Here is a 20,605-nt window from a genome sequence, read left to right as displayed (position 1 = left end):
TCTCCAGCAGTGAGGATGCAAGGGAGAGTCAACATCAGAGAGAGAAGCTGTATTTTCTGTCTTTGCTGTTCTTTTCTCTCCCCCTTTTGTGTGTGTGTCTTGTTTTGTCTACTAGGAAATGGGACTGGACTTCAACAAAAGCTTCAGCCCATCTCAACTAACTTGTTCTCTTTCCCCTCAAAAGGTCAGTTATTACCATTAAAGAGACTGTCAAGCAGGGGGATTTTCCTTCTAAAGACTCTCTGCAGCTAAAGGGAACCAGGGATGTTGTTAAAATCAAAGCCTTATTTAATACTTCACATTTCAAATGCTTTAACTGTTTTTCATTCTTTTCTGTATCTTTAATGAAAGGTCAAAATGATTTTTATTAGACTGTTTGCTAAGTGGGCTGAGGGCTCTGTGTACCAAACCCTAAACCCGGATTAATACTGGAAAGTGACTAGGTCATGTTAACACATTGTTAACAGCCCATACAGTCCATCTAAATTAGCGGAACCGTGCCTCACTGCTTCCCCTTGGCAACCCTAGCATACCCCATCACTTGCTACTTCTTTCCTCGCCTCCCACTGGAAACAGACAATTTGAACTTCCCACAAATGTCTTCTCAGAAGACAAGAATCCCCTGGTCTGAAGAATGGACAGGTGGGGTGACCTGGCCCACTACTTCCACAGAAGCATCATTGATAGAGCACTTGGTGCTCTGTGGCATTAGTGGGCAGGTCATCCAACAGACCAGTAGATTGTGAGAGAGAGACCCCCTATGTTTTCACTCTTCCTTCAGTCCTATTGATACCTTCTTCCCTCTCTCCTGGTCCTACCTGGTGGGAAGTGCTGACTCCTCCCATTTCTTACATCCTTGCTGCTCTACTGCACACAGTCCTGATCTCAGCCAAATGTATATAATTCAGTATCCTAGAGTTTAAAACTATTCTGAACTTACTTCAAATACCCACCATAACACTCAGAGCCATACTAAGCTTAAGCTTCCAGCAGTGAAGAAAAATGGACAGTCTGGTCATTAGCACAGCTGTTAGTTTCACAGGACTTAATTTGACAGATATCATGGTAAAATATTTATGATCCCAAAAAGGGAAGACCTGTTAGTAATACACCCGTGATGAATGCCAACAGCTTAAACCTTTCTCAACACTTTTACCCAGTTAAGAGAACACACAAAACAGTAAAGGATACCTGCTCCTTGACCTCGATATTGTGCTCCCCTTCCAAAATAAGAGTCACTGCTTGCATGATCTGCTTTCCATGGGTGCTCATTATCTGGTCTATATGCTGCCAAAGCAATTATAGATACACAATTAGTATACATTTTCTAGAGAAAAGGACAAAAACAGGGACATTTTTATTATGAAAACTAGTGGAATTATCAGCATTTCTAGGTGCCAGTACCTTTATGCAAGGTATCACAAATATGAGAACTCACTGTAGCAGAAAACAGGAGTTATTTTTCTTTTCATTACTGTAGCCAGCCATTGCCACAGAGAGCAGAATAAGGAACTATATGACTGATCCTATTTCCGTTGAAGCCTGTTGAACATTTAAATACTGACTTCCCCAGAGCAACACAGTTGTCACTGAGGGCATAATCTGAAGATTAAAGGATCTTTTGAGTCATAAATTGACAACCTGATGAACATGAGAACTCAGTGTGATGCTGTGGCTAAATGGGTCAACATGATCTTTCCACATTTAAAAAGGGGGAAACAGCAGACAGGTGTAGTGATATCACTTTGCTATTAGCCAGGATGGGCAGGGATGGTGTCTCTAGCCTCTGTTTGCCAGAAGCTGGGAATGGGCAACAAGGGATGGATCACTTGATGATTACCTGTTCTGTTCATTCCCTCTGGGGCACCTGGCATTGGCCACTGTTGAAAGCCAGGATACTGAGCTAGATGGACCTTTGGTCTGGCCCACTATGGCTGTTCTTATGTTCTGTATACAGTACTGGTAAGACTAGTACTGGAATACTGTGTCAAGTCCTGGGGTTTGCACTTCAAAACTGAAATTCTGAGAGGGTTCAGAGAAAAGCCACAAAAAATGATTTGTGGCCTGAAAATCTGTCTCACAGTGAGAGATTTAAGCAGCTCAATCTATTTTGCTCACTGAAGCAAAGTATTACAGGTGACTTTATCATTGTCTATAGCACCCATGCTTGGAGGACATGAGATACACAGGAGGACTCATCTAGCAGAAAAAGGCATAACAACATTCAGTGGCTGGAAATTGAAGTCAGCAAAGTTCAAACTTGCTGTAAAATGCAAATTTTTAAGTGAGGGTAATTAAGCACTGGAACAATTACCAAAGATACAGTAAATTCTCCATCACTTGGAATCAAAGTCAAGTTTGGTTTTTTTATATGAAAAAAAATCTGACCCCCCCCCCCCCCCCAAATACTGCAGTTCCGTGACAAGTTATTGGGTTCGAGAGTGAAATTCTGTGGAATATGGTATGGCAGAAGCTCAGAGTAAAGAATTATAATGGTCCTTTCTTGTCTTAAAAAAAAGAAAAAAAATCTAAGAAAGAATATAGAGTTACTCAAATAGCTGGGGCCATAATTTGGGCTGCAAAACCACTTTAACTGATGGTTTAGACACCAGTTTGAGTTTTAGCTCAGGGTTAGTTTACAGGGCAATTAAAAAACAGATATTTTAACTTGTAGATTGAGCTAATTTGATATGAAAATTGAAAATCAATTATTCTTGAACCTAAATGTGCACTTTTTACAGTCTCACTTTTCATGATAGAAGCACACTTTACAGGTGGCCATGTTCCTACATAGAAGTCCACCTTGCCAAATATTTATTGCAGTTTTTGTCTATTCTTCACTAGACGGACCTCTTGCTCGTCCTCCATTTGTATCTCAAGCACTTTACTTCTTCCCATAAAACAGTTCACGTGCTTAAATCTTATATCATCTTATTCTATTCTGTAAAAAGGATATACAAACTGTGTGAATGCACAATCCAGAAGACCAAAATCAAAGACTGAAGAATGTTTTAAAAAGACAGATAAGAGAGAAATGAAATAGCTCAGACACTTGGGGCTTGTCTATATGGCACTGGCTGTGTGCACCATAGAGTGCTCTATTATGCTGTGCTCTAACTGCCCAGTGTAGGCTATGCTGGCATAAGGTATCCAGTTCATCTTGGTACCACAGTATCTTAGTTTGTGCCAGCAGAGTCTACATGGGGCAGTCAGAGCGCAGCATGTTGGTGTGCGCTCCGAATCACACGCCTCTAATGTGCACTACCGGCACTGTGTAGACAAGCCATAAGTAAGGAGAAATATGAGTATCCTTAAGATATCTGCATCCCCATAAGCACTGTAAGTTCGTTTCAAAACACAAACCACTCCTCCTGTTAACTAGACTTTTAACAGAGTTTACAAAAATGTGTTGTCTGTCTGTCAAAAGCCTTTCTAAACACAAACAGAATCAAACACCCAACAAAAAAGTACTGGTATGTATCTGAGGACATAACTAGTGATAAAGCTCCAGCTAGATATGCAGAATTCTCTCTTTATTAAAGATTTTCACTTCATTGTGGTCTTTTATGACCATTAGTTTTCAGATACTTCAATAATGCACAATGGAGGCCTCACAGTTTCAACAATAATATTAAAAAATGAACTTAAAGAGAAAGAGGATTTGCTTTTCAGACCTACTAGATCACTGGAAAGAGTATTATGCATAATGGATTTACAATGTATTATCTACGAATGCTGGGTTAGCGTTAGGAAGGCTACTTTTCTGGAGGATCTGTTTGTGGTTTTACTTACTGGGCGAGTAGACAGAAGATTTCTGAGCAGTCCCAAAGTTTTCATTAGCACGTTTACATCTGAATCAGAGAGTAACTGGAATAATTGTTCTGTACTCAAACCTTGTAAGATGTCTGCTTTGATCTTTAGTTCTGCTTGAAATGCCATGTTCTGAAGGACAGATACATACAGAAAAACTGAGCCATACACCTCATATTAGCATTTCTCCTTCACTTAATTTTTCTCAGAGTGTGCTTTCCATTCTGTCTACAGAAGAATTACTACCACCATCTGCTGTGCATACGTTCTTGATAAAGTAACCCTGCAAGCAATGCAAGGAAATGTTACTCACCTTGCAGTACCTGGAGTTCTTTGAAATGCATTGTCCTTAGGTGTAGTGCACTTCAAGTGATTCACAGGCAGTGTCTTTTCAAGGAGGCGGGTACCCAGAGTCCAATGCCACAACAGACTGCAGAACAGTCTGGTCAGGAAAACATCTGAGGCAGCCCCCTGAACCAGTGTAGAATGTCTCACAAAAGAACCCCAAGTCATTGCTCAGCAGATGTCAATGAAAGGGACATCCTGGAGGCTGGCTACTCAGGCTGCTTGGGCTGTCATAAAATGTGCTCTCACTTTGCCCATAAGAGGGACATTGTTCATCTCATAACAGAAAATGATGCATCTCTGGATCCCTTTTGACAGCCTGTGTGTGGAAATGGCCTCTCCTTTCATCCATTCCATAAATGATACAAAGTCTAGGAGATTTCCAAAATTTCATTCTCTGTAGGCAGACCACAAGGTCCCCATGCATATCCAAGGAGAGACACATCACCTCTTTCCGCCTGGTATGTGGTTTAGGGTAGAACACAGGTAGATGGATAATTTGGCTGATGTGAATGTCTGATACCATCTTAGGGAGGAACTTCTGGTAGAGTCTCATGAGTGCCTTATCCTTGTGGAAAACTGTACCGGGATGGGGAGACCTGCCATGAGTGCCCCTAGATCCCAACCTCTTCTGGCTGACATGACTGAGACGATAAATTCCACCTTCATGGAAAGGAAGTAGAGAGCAAGATCCCGAAGGCTCAAACAGCACCTTAGTCAGAGTTGATAAACCAGGTTCAAGTCCCAGGCTGGTACCAGCTTTGCCACTGGAGGGAAGACTCTAACCAAGCCTTTCAGGAACAGAAATGGAACTGAGTGAGAAAACACAAAGTAGGTATGTACAGGTGGATGAAATGCACTAACAGCCACCAGCGTCCCATGTATTTTAAGGATAATTGGCTAGCCTAGTACATCTAGGATTCCTGACCGTGAAGGGGAAATTCCTTATCGATCAGACCAGAATATAAATCTTTTTCACTTTGCTGTGTAGCATTTCCCAGTAGAGTCCTTCTTATTACTGCTTAATAAGAACTGGACATCTGCCAGCCCGGATTACATTAGCCCATTTGGCCCCAGAGTTGCACTGGGAGCTCATGTTCAGCTGATTATCCACCAAATTCTTGTTCAGAATCAGATGGCGATGCTGAGTGGGACCACAGAGGTATTGGTAATGGCTAATGTCATGGAAGTGGGTGTAGGAGTCCAGAGTATCAGTGACTCTGGTTCCATAAATACGATTAGACTACCTGCTGCCGAGAAGCAGGCTGAAGTAATTTCTGTAACTTGGACCACTGATGCCGAAGGCGCTGGATCTGATAGTGCCAATGCAGAACAGGTGCTGGCACTGAAGCACCACTTTTGGTATGGGAGAGTGGTGCTGTCTTGGCCTTTGATAAAGTCCTGGGCTGGTTCTTCTCAGAAGCAGACACTCGGGTCCAGAGCACAAGGTGTCTTCTGACTTGGTGCAGGACGTGGGACTTCTGTTTCCTTTTAGAGGGCTTGGATGTGGAACTTTCCCTCTTGTCTTTATGGGAGTGTTTGTACCTCCCTTCTGCCCTGTCTTGAAGCTGATGAGAGAAGGAGTGCAGGGGCCCTGGAACTGGCCTGAGCTGAACTCAAGAGGCTGCTCCTACATTCTTCAGACTGATGTAGAAGAGAGTCTCCCTGGGTCACAGGCTGTCCCCGTCTCATGTACCTCTCCATGAGGATTGCTTGGAATCGGAAGTCCCTTGACTGCTTTGCCTTCCTTGGGAACAACCAGCAGATACTGCACATGGGCAGGACATGTTTCCCGCAGGCAGTATAGACAGGTACTGTGATAGTTACCAGGAAGGGCTTATGGGGATTTTTGTCATACTCCTCCTCCCACTACTGGAAGACCAGGGGGAAAGGGAGAGATGCAGTGGTGTACACGAACCACTCCTCACCCCAGGGGCATGGGGAGTTGTCCCAAATCTTAAGGATAGATCCCCAAATATTTATCCTAATGACAATTTATTTATAGACAGAAGCTGAAGAAATTGGCATGTATCTTGAAGCTTCATGCCAGACCATGAGAGGTAGGAAGGAACTAAGATGCAGAGCATAAGGAAAGTGGGGGCGCATGTGTGGACCAAACAGACACTCAGGAAAAATTCTCCAGTTTTGGGCCCATGGAAAGCATGTGCAATCGCTCAAGTACACCACACATAGGAACAAGCACTCGAAGAACTGCAGCTTATGAAGGACATTTTTGGATCTTCACATCCCTGACAAAGTCCCAAAGGCTCACCTATTTTCCCTTGTTTTAAATCTTCCTTCTTACTTTTACCCAGCTATAGACTTACCTTTGAACTAATCAGTTATGCTGTTCAAATAGCTCATGACTGACATGCACAAGTGAAATTGATATAAGATCTGAATTTTATTCTTGCTTTGATCTCTTGATTTTACACTCTTCGCATAATTCCATGGATTTTACGCTTAATTTATTATTTGCTGGAAATTACCGCACTGTGAAGCTTACATCAATAGTTTGTTACAGATATAACTATATTTCCAAGAATACATATATAAAGACATATCAGCAAGATCATTTTTTATTTACTGGCTTATAAAAAGTGAAAAGCTGACTGCAAAGAGTTACAAAAAGATTTCACTAAACTGGGTGACTGGTAACAAAATGGCATATGAAATGCAATGTTGATAAGTGCAAGTAATGCATATTGGAACAAATAATCCCAGCTGTACATACAAAATGATGGGATCTAAATTAGCGGTTACCACACAAGTAAGAGAGCTTGAAGTCATCATGAATAGGTCACCCAACCGTCAGACACTAGAACTGGATGATAGGGGATGGATCACTACAAATTGCCCTGTTCTGGCCATTCCCTCTGAAGCATCTGACACTGGCTACTGTCAGAAAACAGGACACTGGTCCAGATGGACCATTGGTCTGACCCAGTATAGCCGTTCTTATGTTCTTAATATACTTTTAGGGACAGATCACTATTATCTTGTAAAGTCACAAATATAGGCAGGCTGAACATCTGCAACATTATTTTTAGTAACTGGTATGATCTTCATGGTCGAAACTAAAGCTCTGAATCTCCCTTCCTTGAAGTGTGTTTTGGTGGTTGGCTGGTTGTGTATGGTGTTTGTATAAACAATGTTTCACTGGAGTGAGTACTTACCATTAAAGCCCAAATGCCATTCACTCGCAAAGCAAGATTTTCACTCTGGGTTAAACTACATAGAAGTTCTATGGCTCCCGATTCTAAAATAGGCTGAAATGAACAGGAAAAAACACACAGTTTTAGGACACCGTGAATTTACTGGACTTACATGTACATCTATGAATTATCAAATGTGGTACTGCACACTGTGTTTATCTCGAGGTAGATCTTGGTTATTTATTGAGGAACTGTAGACATAACTATAATGAAATGTGTATGCACACACATCCTTTTCAGACAATCTTCGGTCTCAATAGACTGCTAGCAGTGAAGCAGCTTTAATAAAAGACCACCTTCATTAGCAACTGATTTTTGATCCCTTGAGCAGACACAGAAGACAGGTTTCACTGTCTTTAATTGCATTTAAACAGGCTGTATTTGCTCTTCACATTCACTAGTGAAGACACATTGAGATGCAGTGAGTTCAACACGTATACAAACAATAGAAGAACAATGAAGTGTAATAAGGCTAACTCTTAAGACTTCTAGTGACAACCTGAGAAAAACTCAAAGCGCTTGTGATATTATCAGACAATGACGTTATAGGACTAATACCAACAGATGGATTTTGAAAGCCCCAGATTACTAAATGAAACAGAAACTACAGTCCACAACAATCAGGAAACTCAGGGTTAAGGTTATCATGGGAAAAACAGGCCAAATTCTTCCCTCAGTTATGTAAATCTATAACATCACCAAAGTCAATGGAATTACTCCAGACTGTGAGATATTCACCCTGTGCACAAGGTCTTCAAAAGTCCTCTTCACCATTTCTGTTTCACATAAGGCCTCAAAATAGGTGAGGACCCCTTACACAGGGGCACATTTCACTGAATTTACATCAGTATACGTGTAAGCAGAATTTGCCCCATAATTCTGTTCGCTTGCACATGTGCTTTATACTAGGGTCTTTCATTACAGGTTGGCAGAACACCGCTGTGGCATGATTTGGCAAATGCTAATTTACAAATATGGATTAACCATTACAAGTTTAAAGATGAAACATCTGGGGTGACATGGTTTATTCTGAAATTATGTGGAATAAACAGTAATAAAATGTCATATATGCAAAACTGAACTGTAAATTTGATTGAGATTAAATGCATCCCATTAGCTTTTTTCTAATAAACACTATCTCTGCAGTGGTATTAATACTTCTCTCAATATTGAAAAGGTACTGTTATAATAGAGTGTGAAAAGTATGCTGATACTTCTTGGCAACTGAAATAAGGATTTGAATTAAGATGCTAAATACTAGGGCTGCCAAACTGTTAAGTTTGGCAAAATGCTGATGGAAGTCAGGCAGGAACTGGAGGTGGGACTCCCAGAGTCCCTGGCTGGATGGTTGCTGTGGAGCCGGGGATCCTGGGGAGCCTAGCAGTTGGTTCCTGATCTGGTTGCCTCCCTGGGCTGCCCTCCACCCTGCAGAAAGGGTGGGCAGGCTGCCAGTTGGGAAGATATTTCACAGAAAATTCCAGGATTTTTTTTTTGTTCTGGGACAGAACAAAAAACCTCAGCCACACTGAATTTTTCATGCACCAAAAAATCCAGCTCCAGCTCAGCTCAACTAAATATACAGACAAAATTATTTTTGCTACTGTAGTTGGTATTTAATGTATAATTCTTAAAGTGCTACAAATAAAAAAGAAAATACAGAGTATGTTAAACAAAACAAAAGATTTCATAGCTATCTGAAGGAATTTCAAAACAGCCTCTCCTTTTATTTTGGCAAATCATGTCTAAGTAAAGACACATTTGCATAAACTTGCACATTTTTTCATGGAGAAAGTCTCCATCAAAGGGCTTGTCTTCACCAGGAGATCTGATCACATTTAGATGTTATGAGAAGTGGAGTTAGCTGACACCACAATACCCTTGGCTGACTGGTCACTGTAGACAAGGCTATAAGCACAGCCTGTTGACATGATGCTGCGCACTATTTGTCATTGTTATACTGACCAGTCAGCTGTGTTCAATTTTTTTTAGCTAATTCTGCTCCTCATGATGAATTCTAAACATGATGAGATCTCTTGGGGAAGAGAAGCCCATATAAATGGACCCATTAGCAGCCAGAGCGCAACAGTCTCTGTCTGATCCCCTAGCCACGGCAGAGGCAAGAAATGTGCAATAAGGTCACAAAAATGACTAAGCTCTGATAAAGTTATGGCATATCACTACTGAGCATACTGATGAGCATTTTTTCAACTGCTTATAACATCTTTATTTTTAACCATTTTCAATAAGGACTATGTATGGTCACATCAAGTTTCAAGTTGCTAGTCAGTCGCTTTTTTTGTAGCCATGTTTAAAAATGTGTGGATAAAATTACTTTATAACGTGAGAAGTGGGTTTTTTTGCACTCTCTCATCACAGAGCAGATGAAGGGATTTTCTTCAAACTTAAAAAAAGTCACCTATGGGCTTAGATCAAATACTGAAAATTATAGCCCAAAAGATGAATGTTTTCCCCATTATAATACAGAAATGCATATATCAGAGTGTTACATTATAAAATGAAATGCCTAAAAAATATCTTAACCATACTCTACACTTCTTGGGTGGCAATATGTATATAGTACGCAGTGTGCAACATATACTGATATGCATGAAGCACATACACTGCATGGTAAAATGCACAATGTACTTCATATAAGCCAGTGCACTATACATTATACAATGCAATTAATAAAAAAAACTTTCCTGAGCATTCACTTTTGTTCAGCCTGGTGAAATCACATTCTTGCAATTATGGCCCATTTCTGCTCACAGTGACGCCAACAGGTGTTTTGCCATTGTGTTGAATGAAGGCACGATTGGGTTTCAAGTCTGTGAACTCAAATTGCTGAAGGTAAAACACATGGCTTACCTCTCAGCTGTCAAACTTATCTTCTGGAGAAGACTGAAGTCCATTTTTAATTATGGCCCATGGGCTGAGAGAGAAATCTAGAACTATGTACTCCCCTCATGCCACAGATGTGGAAGAGAGATTTGCACAGAGATCAAGGAGAGCCTCTGGCCTTTATGTAGTAACAGATTTTAGTTATGATTATAACTTACTATTTATTCAGTCCCTCACTGTCATACCCAGCATCACTCAGTGGGGATATCTGCTCTTCTTTGGGACAACATTATTCCTGCCCTTTGTTTCTATGTCTTCCCTAACCTTCTCTTTTTCTCTACTTCCTCCCTTTTTTTGTATGCCATCTACGTTCTTCCCTCTGCAATTCCTTCCTTGCAGGTACTCCCACTTCCCCACTTGTCAACCCTATCTGCATTTTATCTGCTAAAATTATCAGCAATTAACTAGATGGGCTTTCTTAGAAGAGATTCCAGAGCTTGTGAAAGTTGTTGGCTTGACAGCCCTGAAGACTGAAGTTATTCGATTTATCTCTAGAGCAGATACAGCACAGGCAAGAAGGCAGATTTATAAATGAAAAGTGTTTTAAAATCTTATTAAAAGGAAGGGTCTATCAGTAAGTTAGGTCTCATACAGAATACCCACATCTAACTACATTAGATGGGACCACCTATTCTGTCATATCACTGCATAATTAACAGGGTTTTTTTTAACTGACAGCCTATCAATGATAAAATTCCATCATCCAAACATTACAACTACTGTATAATCACCTGATAGTGATTAAAAAACTTCTTTGCTTACTCAACAGTCATTGCTGTAACACACAGTTCTACTAAACAAGCAATAAGAAGAAATGATAGGTGAATACCAACCTCTTTGCTTGGGGAGAATTCAAGGAGTAGGTTGCATAGTGTGGAAGATGCTACCACCAGGACTTCATCTGGAGCATTCTGTAAAACCTAAGGGCTCGAGGAGGAGAGTGGGGAGCTCCATTAATTGTTATGAACAAGACTAAGATCACTTTTAAACAAAGTTATGGTTTTGCTTAACAAGAGCCACCAGATGAGTCACAGTGCTCTCGTACTGCAATGAAGGGTTATGCTGGTATTTGGGAATTCACCTCCACAGTCATCTTGTTGAAGTACAGCAGTTTTTGAACAAAAAGACCTTTAGGCATTGTGATCTGCATGACACTGATGTCTATTTGAAGGTGGGTGGAGCAGCTGATAGTCTTCCCCACCACTCATGTGTCCTGCTCATACATGGGCTATAATAGCTGTTTGTGGAGCAAAAAATTTTAAAGAGTCACATTCTTCCTTTTCGGTGGACTGCAGAGCTGGCACATCAAAGAGGAGCAATCTACACTATCCTACACTATGAATGGTGCACAAAATGCATCTCTTCAATGCACTGAGCAGGCCAGGAAGGAATGAGTCATTGGAGATGCATGTTCTCCCTTGGGGTAATGGTAACTCTGAACAGCCTCCTACAAGGGGCTTTGTGTAAAATGCAGCTATCTACCACTATATGATTACTGTGATTACAGAGTGCTACAAAATCAGTTTGCTTGAACAATCCTTAAGTGTGTTTACTTAAATCATTGTGCTTTTACATTTAACGGTTATAAAAGTAACAAAAAAAACTTTTTCCTTCTTGGATGTGGGAAAAGAAGGTACTAACCCATACAGTAACTTGAGTTCTTCAAGATGTTTTGTCCCTATGGGTGCTCCACCATAGGATGAGGACGCACCTGTGCACTCTTGACTGGAGACTGTGAAAGCAATGTCTGCAGGTCCACACCTGCACAGAGCAGCACCTCGTGCTTTGATACGAGGGCATAAACTTGCTGCCACTCATTTCCTTCTCACCCGTGAAACCAGAGACTACAAAGCCAAAGACTCCACAGCAGAGGGAAAGAAAGATAGGGGATAGAGACCCACAGGGACAAAACATCTAAAAAAACTCAAGTTACTGTCACCTTGTCGGATCGGTCCATCAGCCCTCACAGAAAGAACGCTGATCACAACATATCCTTCTTATTGTTCTAGCCATTCCTTCAGCCACCCGCTGGCCAGGCTGTCAGCAGCACCAGACACCCAACTGGCATAGCACACTGCAGCCCAAAACACCTGAGCAAAAGTGATCTGCTAGCCTCAGCCTCCCAAGTAGCTGGAATTACAGTCTCCAGTCAAGAGTGCACAGATACACACACATTCTACAGTGGAGCTTCTATAAGGATACATATAAAAAGGAGAATGAGTGGTTTTAATTGGGATTTACGAAGTCAGAGTTTAAGGCCAGAAGGAACCACCAGGTTATCTATTCTGACCTCTTGTATATCACAGGCCACTAAACACCCCCTATCCATGCCCACATCAAGCCAACCACCAGAATTAGACCAAAATATTACAAGACTCCAGCAAACTAAACTATTGTGTGCCACAGGCAGAGAAGAGGAGGGATCAAGATGTAGCAATCTCTCTGTTCGTGATCTGTTATTGCTTACAGATATTGGCAGAACAGGATACTTTATTTAAGAAGAAGGGGACAGTACAGTCCAATTCCCACCCTTCTGCTGTGGCAGGGAATAGACCCCACTTGCCATTGAAAGATCCCTGTTCAGTGCAACAGAGAATGGAAAACAAACCAAAAAAAACTCTTCTTTTTTTAATCCTTTTTACCTTGTGGATAATAATTCCTTCCTGAGCCCTAACTCTGTGTGTGGTGTAGCCCGATGCATGAGCAAAAACTAGTATGAGCCTCAAATTCCATTTCCACCCAACATACTGCCAACATCTGCTGTCTATCTTTTGTTCTTGAATCCCAGTAAATTAGATTCTGCCACGAAATTTCTAACTGTTTGCCTTCAAGACAAAATTATTCCATTTTCTTAACCTTACCTTTATTATTATTGTTGTTACAGTAGTTTGTTTTCTTTCCTGTTGCTGCTATCACCAATGAACTTGTTATCCCTTTTAATACACAACTTTAAACTAAGTTCCCTTTGTAGACTTCCATTCTCCCCTCTATACAGCCATAATACCTTCAGCTGATCATCTTAAGGAAGGCTTGTCCATGTCTTTGTTCATTTTTGTAACTATTTTGAGATTAAACTTCTTTTTCTCTACATCACAAGTATATACCAGGGGACATTTCCACAATCTGCATTGTGGAAAGGAGATGTAGGATAAAAAAATCTAGTAAGTTTTCCCCATTAGCTGCCAACAAAACGTTAAAAAAGCACCTGATTCTCCATTGCCTGGCACCTTGGATAGTCATTTATACACACACTAAGTAAAAGTATAGGACAGTGGAGAATAAGGCCAAAAGGACTGATATAAATCCAACGGCACCCTTCTGTGGGCCTCAGTCCCTCCGTGGTGAGAGTGTGCCCACTTACGTTTGACAGAAGGACTGTACATTTATTTACCACTAGCAAGAAATATTTTCCCTTTAAAACATGATTTTCAAGTTGACTGAATAACTATACTCAATTGTTCAAAAGTAAGCAGCTTCTCTTTTCTGGGGGAACTAGTGAGCCACTAACTTAAAGGCAAGGATAAAAGTCAGAGGTGATGTAAAATGTGGTGTAACTTACTTATGGAAGTGGGTATAATTTATATACTGATGGGACAAAGGCAGAATTGTTACAGGAAAGGCAACCAAAAGTAGGGTTTAAGACAATGTACCTCTAACACTACTGAAATGAATTTGCCTTGACACAGTTCAAGAGGGACAGCCAATGCCTGCTAATGGAGAAATGCCTGAAAACATGAAATTCCTAATTACAATATTGCTGGCATTCCTTCCTACCAAGCAAATCCATCCCTAAAATTTTTCTCCTGATCAATGGACTGGGAAGCTCTTTCTGTGGTCACAAATACAATAAGCAACCAAGAGCAGGATGCTAGTAAAACAGTTAGATCCATTTTGAAGATGTGGATACATTTTATATTCCCTTTTGAAGAGGGATGGGTACAAGGCTGAGCCAGAGATCACGGACTGGCTCAAGAAGGCTTTTTTGAAATGGATGGCCAGGTTCTCCTGCCATTGTTCTAAAATATCAAACTGCTGTCTTCACCTAAAAAGAGGAAAAGAGCTGATAGTCACAAAGAATCACAGAATCATAAGGTTGGAAGGGACCACAAAGGTCATCTAGTCTAACCCCCTGCCAAGATGCAGGATTTGTTGTGTCTAAACCATCCATGACTATCTGGCCTCTTTTTGAAAATCTCAAGTGAAGGAGATTCCATGACTTCTCCTAGGCAGTTTGTTCCATTGTCCTACTGTTCTTACAGTTATGAACTATTTCCTGAGATTTAATCTAAATCTGCTATGCTGTAGTTTGAACCCATTGCCTCTTGTCCTGTCCTCTGTGGCAAGAGAACAACTTTTCTCTATCTTTCTTTTGGCAGCCTTTCAAGTATTTGAAGACTGCTACCATGTCCCCCTCTAATCTCCTCTTTTCAAAACTAAACATACCCAATTCCTCCAGCCTTTGCTCATATGACTTACATTCCATCCCTCTGATAATTTTTGTCACTCACCTCTGGATCTTTTCCAGTTTCTCTACATCCTTTTCATACAGCAGTGACCAAAACTGGACACAGTACTCCAGCCAAGGCCTAGCCAGCATGAGTAGAGTGGTATTATCTCCCATGACTTGCATGGTATGCCTCTGTTTATGCAACCCACAATTGAATTTGCTTTTTTTTTTTTTTTTCTCAACAGCATTGCATTGTTGACTCATGTTGAGATTGTGATAAACCACAACTCCCAGATCCTTCTCAGCAATGCTGCTCCAGAGCCAGTTATCCCCCATTCTGTATTTGCACGTTTGGTTTTCGTTCCCTAAATGTAGCACTTTACATTTGTCTTCATTGAATTTCATTTTGTTGTCAATAGCCCAGTTCTTCAATTTATCAAGATCCCTTTGAATTTTAGCTCTATCGTCCAAGTGTTGGCAAGCCCCCCTAGCTTTGTGTCATCTGCAAATTTGATCAGTATGCTCTCTATTCCTACATCCAGGTAATTAATAAAGATGTCAAGCAACGCTGGACCCAGAACAGATCCCCAGTGACAGGCTGAAGGTTAGAAGGCTGACTCATAAATTGCAGAAACTAGAGGCCAATATGGCCAAGGAGTTTAGAATTCATAAAGAAAAGGTGGTTGTCCTATGAGGTATCCAGGCTCTAGAGATTCCCAAGGCAGATAAATCCTGTCTGCAAGAAACCTTAATGTGTCTACGGGTGGAGTACAAGAGAGACCCTGACTGTAGGCTTGGAGGATAAGGACCTACAAAGCAACAGTCTTGAATCTGAGACTCCCGGATACTCCTCGCAAACTCCACTGTTGGCAGTGAGGCCAAACCTCAAAACTAAGACCCAAGACTGTCCAGGCATCCAGCACTAATGAAATCTGAGGGGTAATGGGCAAAGAAGTCTTACTTTGTTCCACAAAAGTCACCTATCCCAAGTCAGGGTCAAATGTCATCCACAATTAAACCATCACACCCTCATTTGGTGGCACAGTCAGCAGCAAGAGAAAAGATTCTAAGGCCCAGCACTCACTGCTGAAGCATCAACCAGACTGGTTGAGAGTCATCTCTTGGTTCAGAAATCCCTTTGGATCTGATACACTTGTGCTGTTTCACTTGTGAACGAAAGCCAGGGTAGTTCTCAAAATGGCAGTACTGTTGCTGCCTTTAACAAAGGCCTGCATTCTCCAAGCCCTTATGTACCTTGTTGTCAGAGTCCGTGGCTCTTCTTGGTTCTGTGCCACTTCCACAACCTCTGAAGATGTGTTGAAGCTACGGTTGCTGACATGCTTGCCTGGCTTATATCATGAAACAGGGCAGTTTATATCCTTTACATATTTTTATCCTGTCTAACTTAGCTGTGGATCCTGTTAAACTCAGGATTTGCAATGAGTTCCACAGGATAATTTCCCTTTTAAAATTTGCTACCTTTTAATTTCATTGAGTGTCCCCTTGTTCTACTAATATGAAAAATTGTAAACAGGAATTTTTGACTGACTTTTTTACATTATTCATTATTTTATACACCTCCACCATGTCATCATTAATTCATCAACTCTCTAAGCCATATGGCCCAAATCTTTCTATTTGTTTACTCATTTTTGTTGCCCTTCTCTGTACCTTTCCTATTTCTTCTGAATGATTTTTGAGGTCATGTGCCCAGAACTGAACACATTGTTTAGGTACGGTTATATCATGATTTACACAACAACATAATATTTTCATTATTATTATTTATCAGTAGTATTACAGAAGTGGCTAAGAGTGCTAGTCATGGGCAAGGACCCCATTGTGCTAGCTGCTGTACTCTATCCGTTTCCTCAGGTACCATAATATTTTATTTGCCTTTTTGATCAAAGCTGTGCACTGAACAGGTTTTCATGCAGATGTCAGCTATTCAGTATAACAACATTGGGTTCTATGCAATAAGCTTAGTCACGCTGCATACCTGAGGGCAAACGTGGAACTGCAGAAATAGGACACTGCACAGAGTGCCTGATAGCTTCCTCATTCTCTCTCTCACCTGTACCAGCGCATCTGCTCTTTTGTTCTATGCTTAACTAGGCAAATCACAGGAACAAAATGTCTTAGCCTTACACACTGTTTCTGGTTGGTTTCCCCATTCTCTCCTCCAGAAACTGCCATTTTCCCATAGATAGAGCAGTATATACAGTACAATTAGTCTTCCTCTGTCCTTTTTCACTAATTCAGTACAACCTGTTATTCACAACCACTCAAGTTGTTCAATAAACTGCAGTGCATATGACAATGCAATACGTGCTATTTTTCCTTCTAGTTTACGTTTAGGCAGCCTGATTTTAAAATCATAAGCCATGCTTCCCCTCTCCTCCATGGGGCTGGTGCTTCTGGGGCTGGACTTGGGAGTTGTGCCACAGGCAGCAGTGCAGTGCACTGCCCCAAGAGGAACACAGAGAGATTCTGCATTAGGCTGAAGAGGAATGCTCTACCCACATCATGTCCCTGCTTCTTCCAGCATCCTGCTCCCTGGGAAAGTAAAGCAGCTGGAATGTAGGATCAATATCCCCTCCCCACAGCAGCAGCCTCAACCTCAGTTGCACGTTATAGGCTGAGCAGGGTAGCAGAGGGGAGCCCTTTCCTATGTTCCTGAATAAGGGCTAGGGACAACCTGGGTCTCAGTGTCTGTCTTATTTTGTAATACATTGTGTTACATTTCAAAAGAGAAAGTGCAGGCAATGACACTGTCTGCTGTTACTGGGCTTTTGCTGATTTGTAAGCCTCCAGAGAAGATCACACATATCAGATGTCAAGGTGATACCTATTAAGATTCTACAAAAAGACATTGTAACTTATAACAGATCACATCCACTTCCAAGTGTATAATTCTTGCTATTTTTCGTGTCACCTTCATTAAGGGTTTCCATACGGCGTGATCCTGGAAACTCGTCCGTAGCTGCTGCACAGACCGGGACAAACTGTGCAAACATCTACAAAGAAAAATGAAATGAGATCTGTGAAATTCTTTCATTTTGTCTTTCCATACAGATAAAGCCAGGAATTTCGTGATAATTAATACAACACCAAGAAATATTTTACTACTATCTTTGATGAATTTTCGGAGACTAGAAACTGCTTTAGGTTAGTTTTAGTGTTTGACGGATACCATAATTTCTAGCAAATGAAGGACTCAAAAGAAAGCAGGATTACACACACTGAAAATTATTTTATTTAGACCAGGAAAGTTCATACCTGACTGCAGATAGCCGCACCTTGATACTAGACTCAGACAAGCCATTCACAATTCGGTCCATCATATTTTCAGTCTCAATGATCTGGAGAAAAAGGTTAAAGGCGCATAAACAACATAAGGTGGATAACTTTTGTATTACGTGTAAATGCTACTGTTTTACTGTGATTTATAACATTCTAAATTTTGCATATGAAAAGAGAATTTACCTTAGAAACAACATCCCTTATTTCCCTTATGGAACCACTGAACTCATCAATTAGACAATAGCATCTACTCTCTTTGCCTGACTGTGGTTTTCTTCTGATGCTTTCTTGGTGATTCGTAAGGCTGTTGATGGAAAAACTGAGAAGTTCTGTAATACTGTGCAGACTGTGGGTAGTAGAACTTACATTTTGGCGGTGGTATGCAATACCCAAGGAACAGAGTGTAGTTCTCAAATCCTTGAGGGTGTGGAGGGAATCATCCATTTTCTTTTTGAAAAGATAGGATTCCCCAAAAGGGAAGTCTTCGATGATGTTTTGTACCTCCCTGGGAAAACCAGAGGAATGGACCCACGACTCCCTCCTGATGACGATGCCAGTGGCCACTGAGCATAACGAAGTATCTGCCACATCTGCTGCTGATTGGAGCAAGGTCTTTGCTACCAGCATCCCCTTCTCAATTACTGCCTGAAAGCAGGCCCAGTCCTGTTGTGGCGGTTTCTTGACAAAGTCCTCCAATTTGCTCTAATTCAGAAAATCGTATTTGGCAAGTAATGACTGATAATTCGAAATCTTGAATTGAAAGCTGGTTGAAGAGAAGACTTTGTGGCCTAAAAGGTCCAGTCACTTGCCCTCCCAGTCAGATGGGTGGAGCATGGATGCTGTTGCCTAGTTTGTTCCATCGCTGCCTGCACCACAAGTGAATTGGGAAGTGGGTGTGAAAACAGAAATTTAGATCCCTTGGCTAGTAAATATCTTTTTTTTCAGCCCACTTTGGGGTAAGTATACATATGGCCAGTGTATGTCAAACTGTGCGAGCTGGCTCGAGAATGGCATTGTTGACTGGAAGAGCAACTCTGGTTGGCTCTGATGAGTGAAGTATATCCAGCAGCTTATGCTCAGTGTCTTGGATCTCCTCCAGAGGAATATGAAGCTCACCCGCCACTCTATGCAAGAGATCCTGGAACTGGCAGTAGTCATCAGAAGATGGGGGATGCTGAAGCCACTGCTGCATCAGGAGAGGACAACAGGTATCTCAACTGTTCCAGCAAGACTGAATGGCTCATCTCCCATTACTGGTTACGAGCTCAAAGGTGCCCACGATGGTGAAATAGGTGAAGCCTCCCTAATGGAACAGGCAGGTTCCAAAGGAGGGTATTGGGGCCAGGATCCCCATAGGGCCAGCATGATGGTTCTGGAAAGAGCCCTCCTCAGCACTAGTGGCTCTGTGGCCGCTGGAGTTGAGGATACTGCCAGGATGTGAAAGGCCTCCATAGGTACTCATAGTGGTGGGAAGGGATGGATAGTCTCTGACCCTCATCCGAGTCCTCCAAAGACTAAAACTCAGTTCCATCGGCTGCACTGTCAGAGCTAGTGGAAGTGTGTACGCTGCTGGAGGGAGAGGTGAAGATTGCCTGATACTTCCCCAATCCTACTCCTAAAACTATCAAACTATTCAAAACTACAACAAAAACAATAAAAATGGTAAAAACTGTAAAACTAACTATGTACAACTGTAGATTTTTTAAGTGTGTCACATGAAGAGGACACATAGGACAAGTCTACACTAGCACTTATGTCAGCAAAACTTTCTTTCACAGGAGTGTGAAAGAAAACACACCTCTGAACAACATAAGTTTTGCCAGCATAATCACTCAGGCGCTCTCCCACCAACACAGCTACCACTGCTCGTTGAGCTGTTTTTATTAAGTCGACGGGAGACCTCTGTCCTGTCGGCATAACACAGCTACATGAGTGCTCTTATAGCAGGACAGGTATATTGGTACAGGTGTGCCACTGTAAGCTTGTAAGTGTAGGCATGGCCTAATGGTTCTGACCCGGATCATACAGCGGTGAGAAGGAACTGGAGAAGTGGTCAGTCCGGCCCATCTTTTATCACCTCGGACAAAAGGATGAGGCAAGCCAAGGGTACAAGTGCAGACCAATGGACATGACTACTTGAAAAATCTCTGGCTCCGGATGCATGGTGAGCATGCATAAACCCTCAGTGGAATACAATAGGGACTATCACTCGAAGAAGCAGCAGGTAATAAGCACATGGGGTTCGTGGAGAGCGAGCGCATAGGCTCTACAGGAAAGGTGGGGAGAGAGTAGGGTCACTTAGATGACATCCCCATTTTCACCTCAAGAAGCACCTTTTTCATACCCTTGAACAGACAAACAGTCTTACTCCAAGACGCATTCTTCTGTCTCCTTATTCTGTTCTCCCTCTCCTTTGAAGGTGACTCAGACCCCACTGACACCATACAACCCCTCTGAGACACCTAGCTCTCTTTTCTGAGATATCCAGCCACCATCCCATATACCCTTTTCCATTGAATGCTGCCTCTACCTTCACCCCACAGAGCAATTGCCTCTGTTAGGCAACATTTTTGCTTGGACTCTC

At 41.7% G+C, this 20,605-nt stretch overlaps 1 protein-coding gene across 7 annotated transcripts in view; it reads right to left on the bottom strand.

Annotated features, from left to right (window-relative positions):
* Positions 1 to 20,605, bottom strand: part of ARMC8 (armadillo repeat containing 8) — a 213,783-nt gene that overhangs the window by 26,441 nt on the left and 166,737 nt on the right. For all 7 annotated transcript variants that reach the window (XR_012656387.1, XM_032763603.2, XM_075068605.1 and 4 more), the window contains 6 exons: positions 17,998 to 18,080; positions 17,654 to 17,735; positions 11,105 to 11,191; positions 7,332 to 7,424; positions 3,793 to 3,942; positions 1,192 to 1,287 (listed from right to left, as the gene is read on the bottom strand). Coding sequence is in view for 6 of the 7 variants with exons in the window: in XM_032763603.2 (XP_032619494.1) it covers positions 1,192 to 1,287; positions 3,793 to 3,942; positions 7,332 to 7,424; positions 11,105 to 11,191; positions 17,654 to 17,735; positions 17,998 to 18,080 (591 nt within the window). In the remaining variant the exon portion in view is untranslated. The remainder of the gene's footprint in view (positions 1 to 1,191; positions 1,288 to 3,792; positions 3,943 to 7,331; positions 7,425 to 11,104; positions 11,192 to 17,653; positions 17,736 to 17,997; positions 18,081 to 20,605) is intronic.

This window comes from Chelonoidis abingdonii, chromosome 8 (assembly GCF_003597395.2).
Source record: "Chelonoidis abingdonii isolate Lonesome George chromosome 8, CheloAbing_2.0, whole genome shotgun sequence".
Taxonomy (NCBI): domain Eukaryota; kingdom Metazoa; phylum Chordata; order Testudines; family Testudinidae; genus Chelonoidis; species Chelonoidis abingdonii.
The sequence above is the reverse complement of the archived record's forward strand: the minus strand, read 5'-3'. Positions and strand labels throughout refer to the sequence as shown.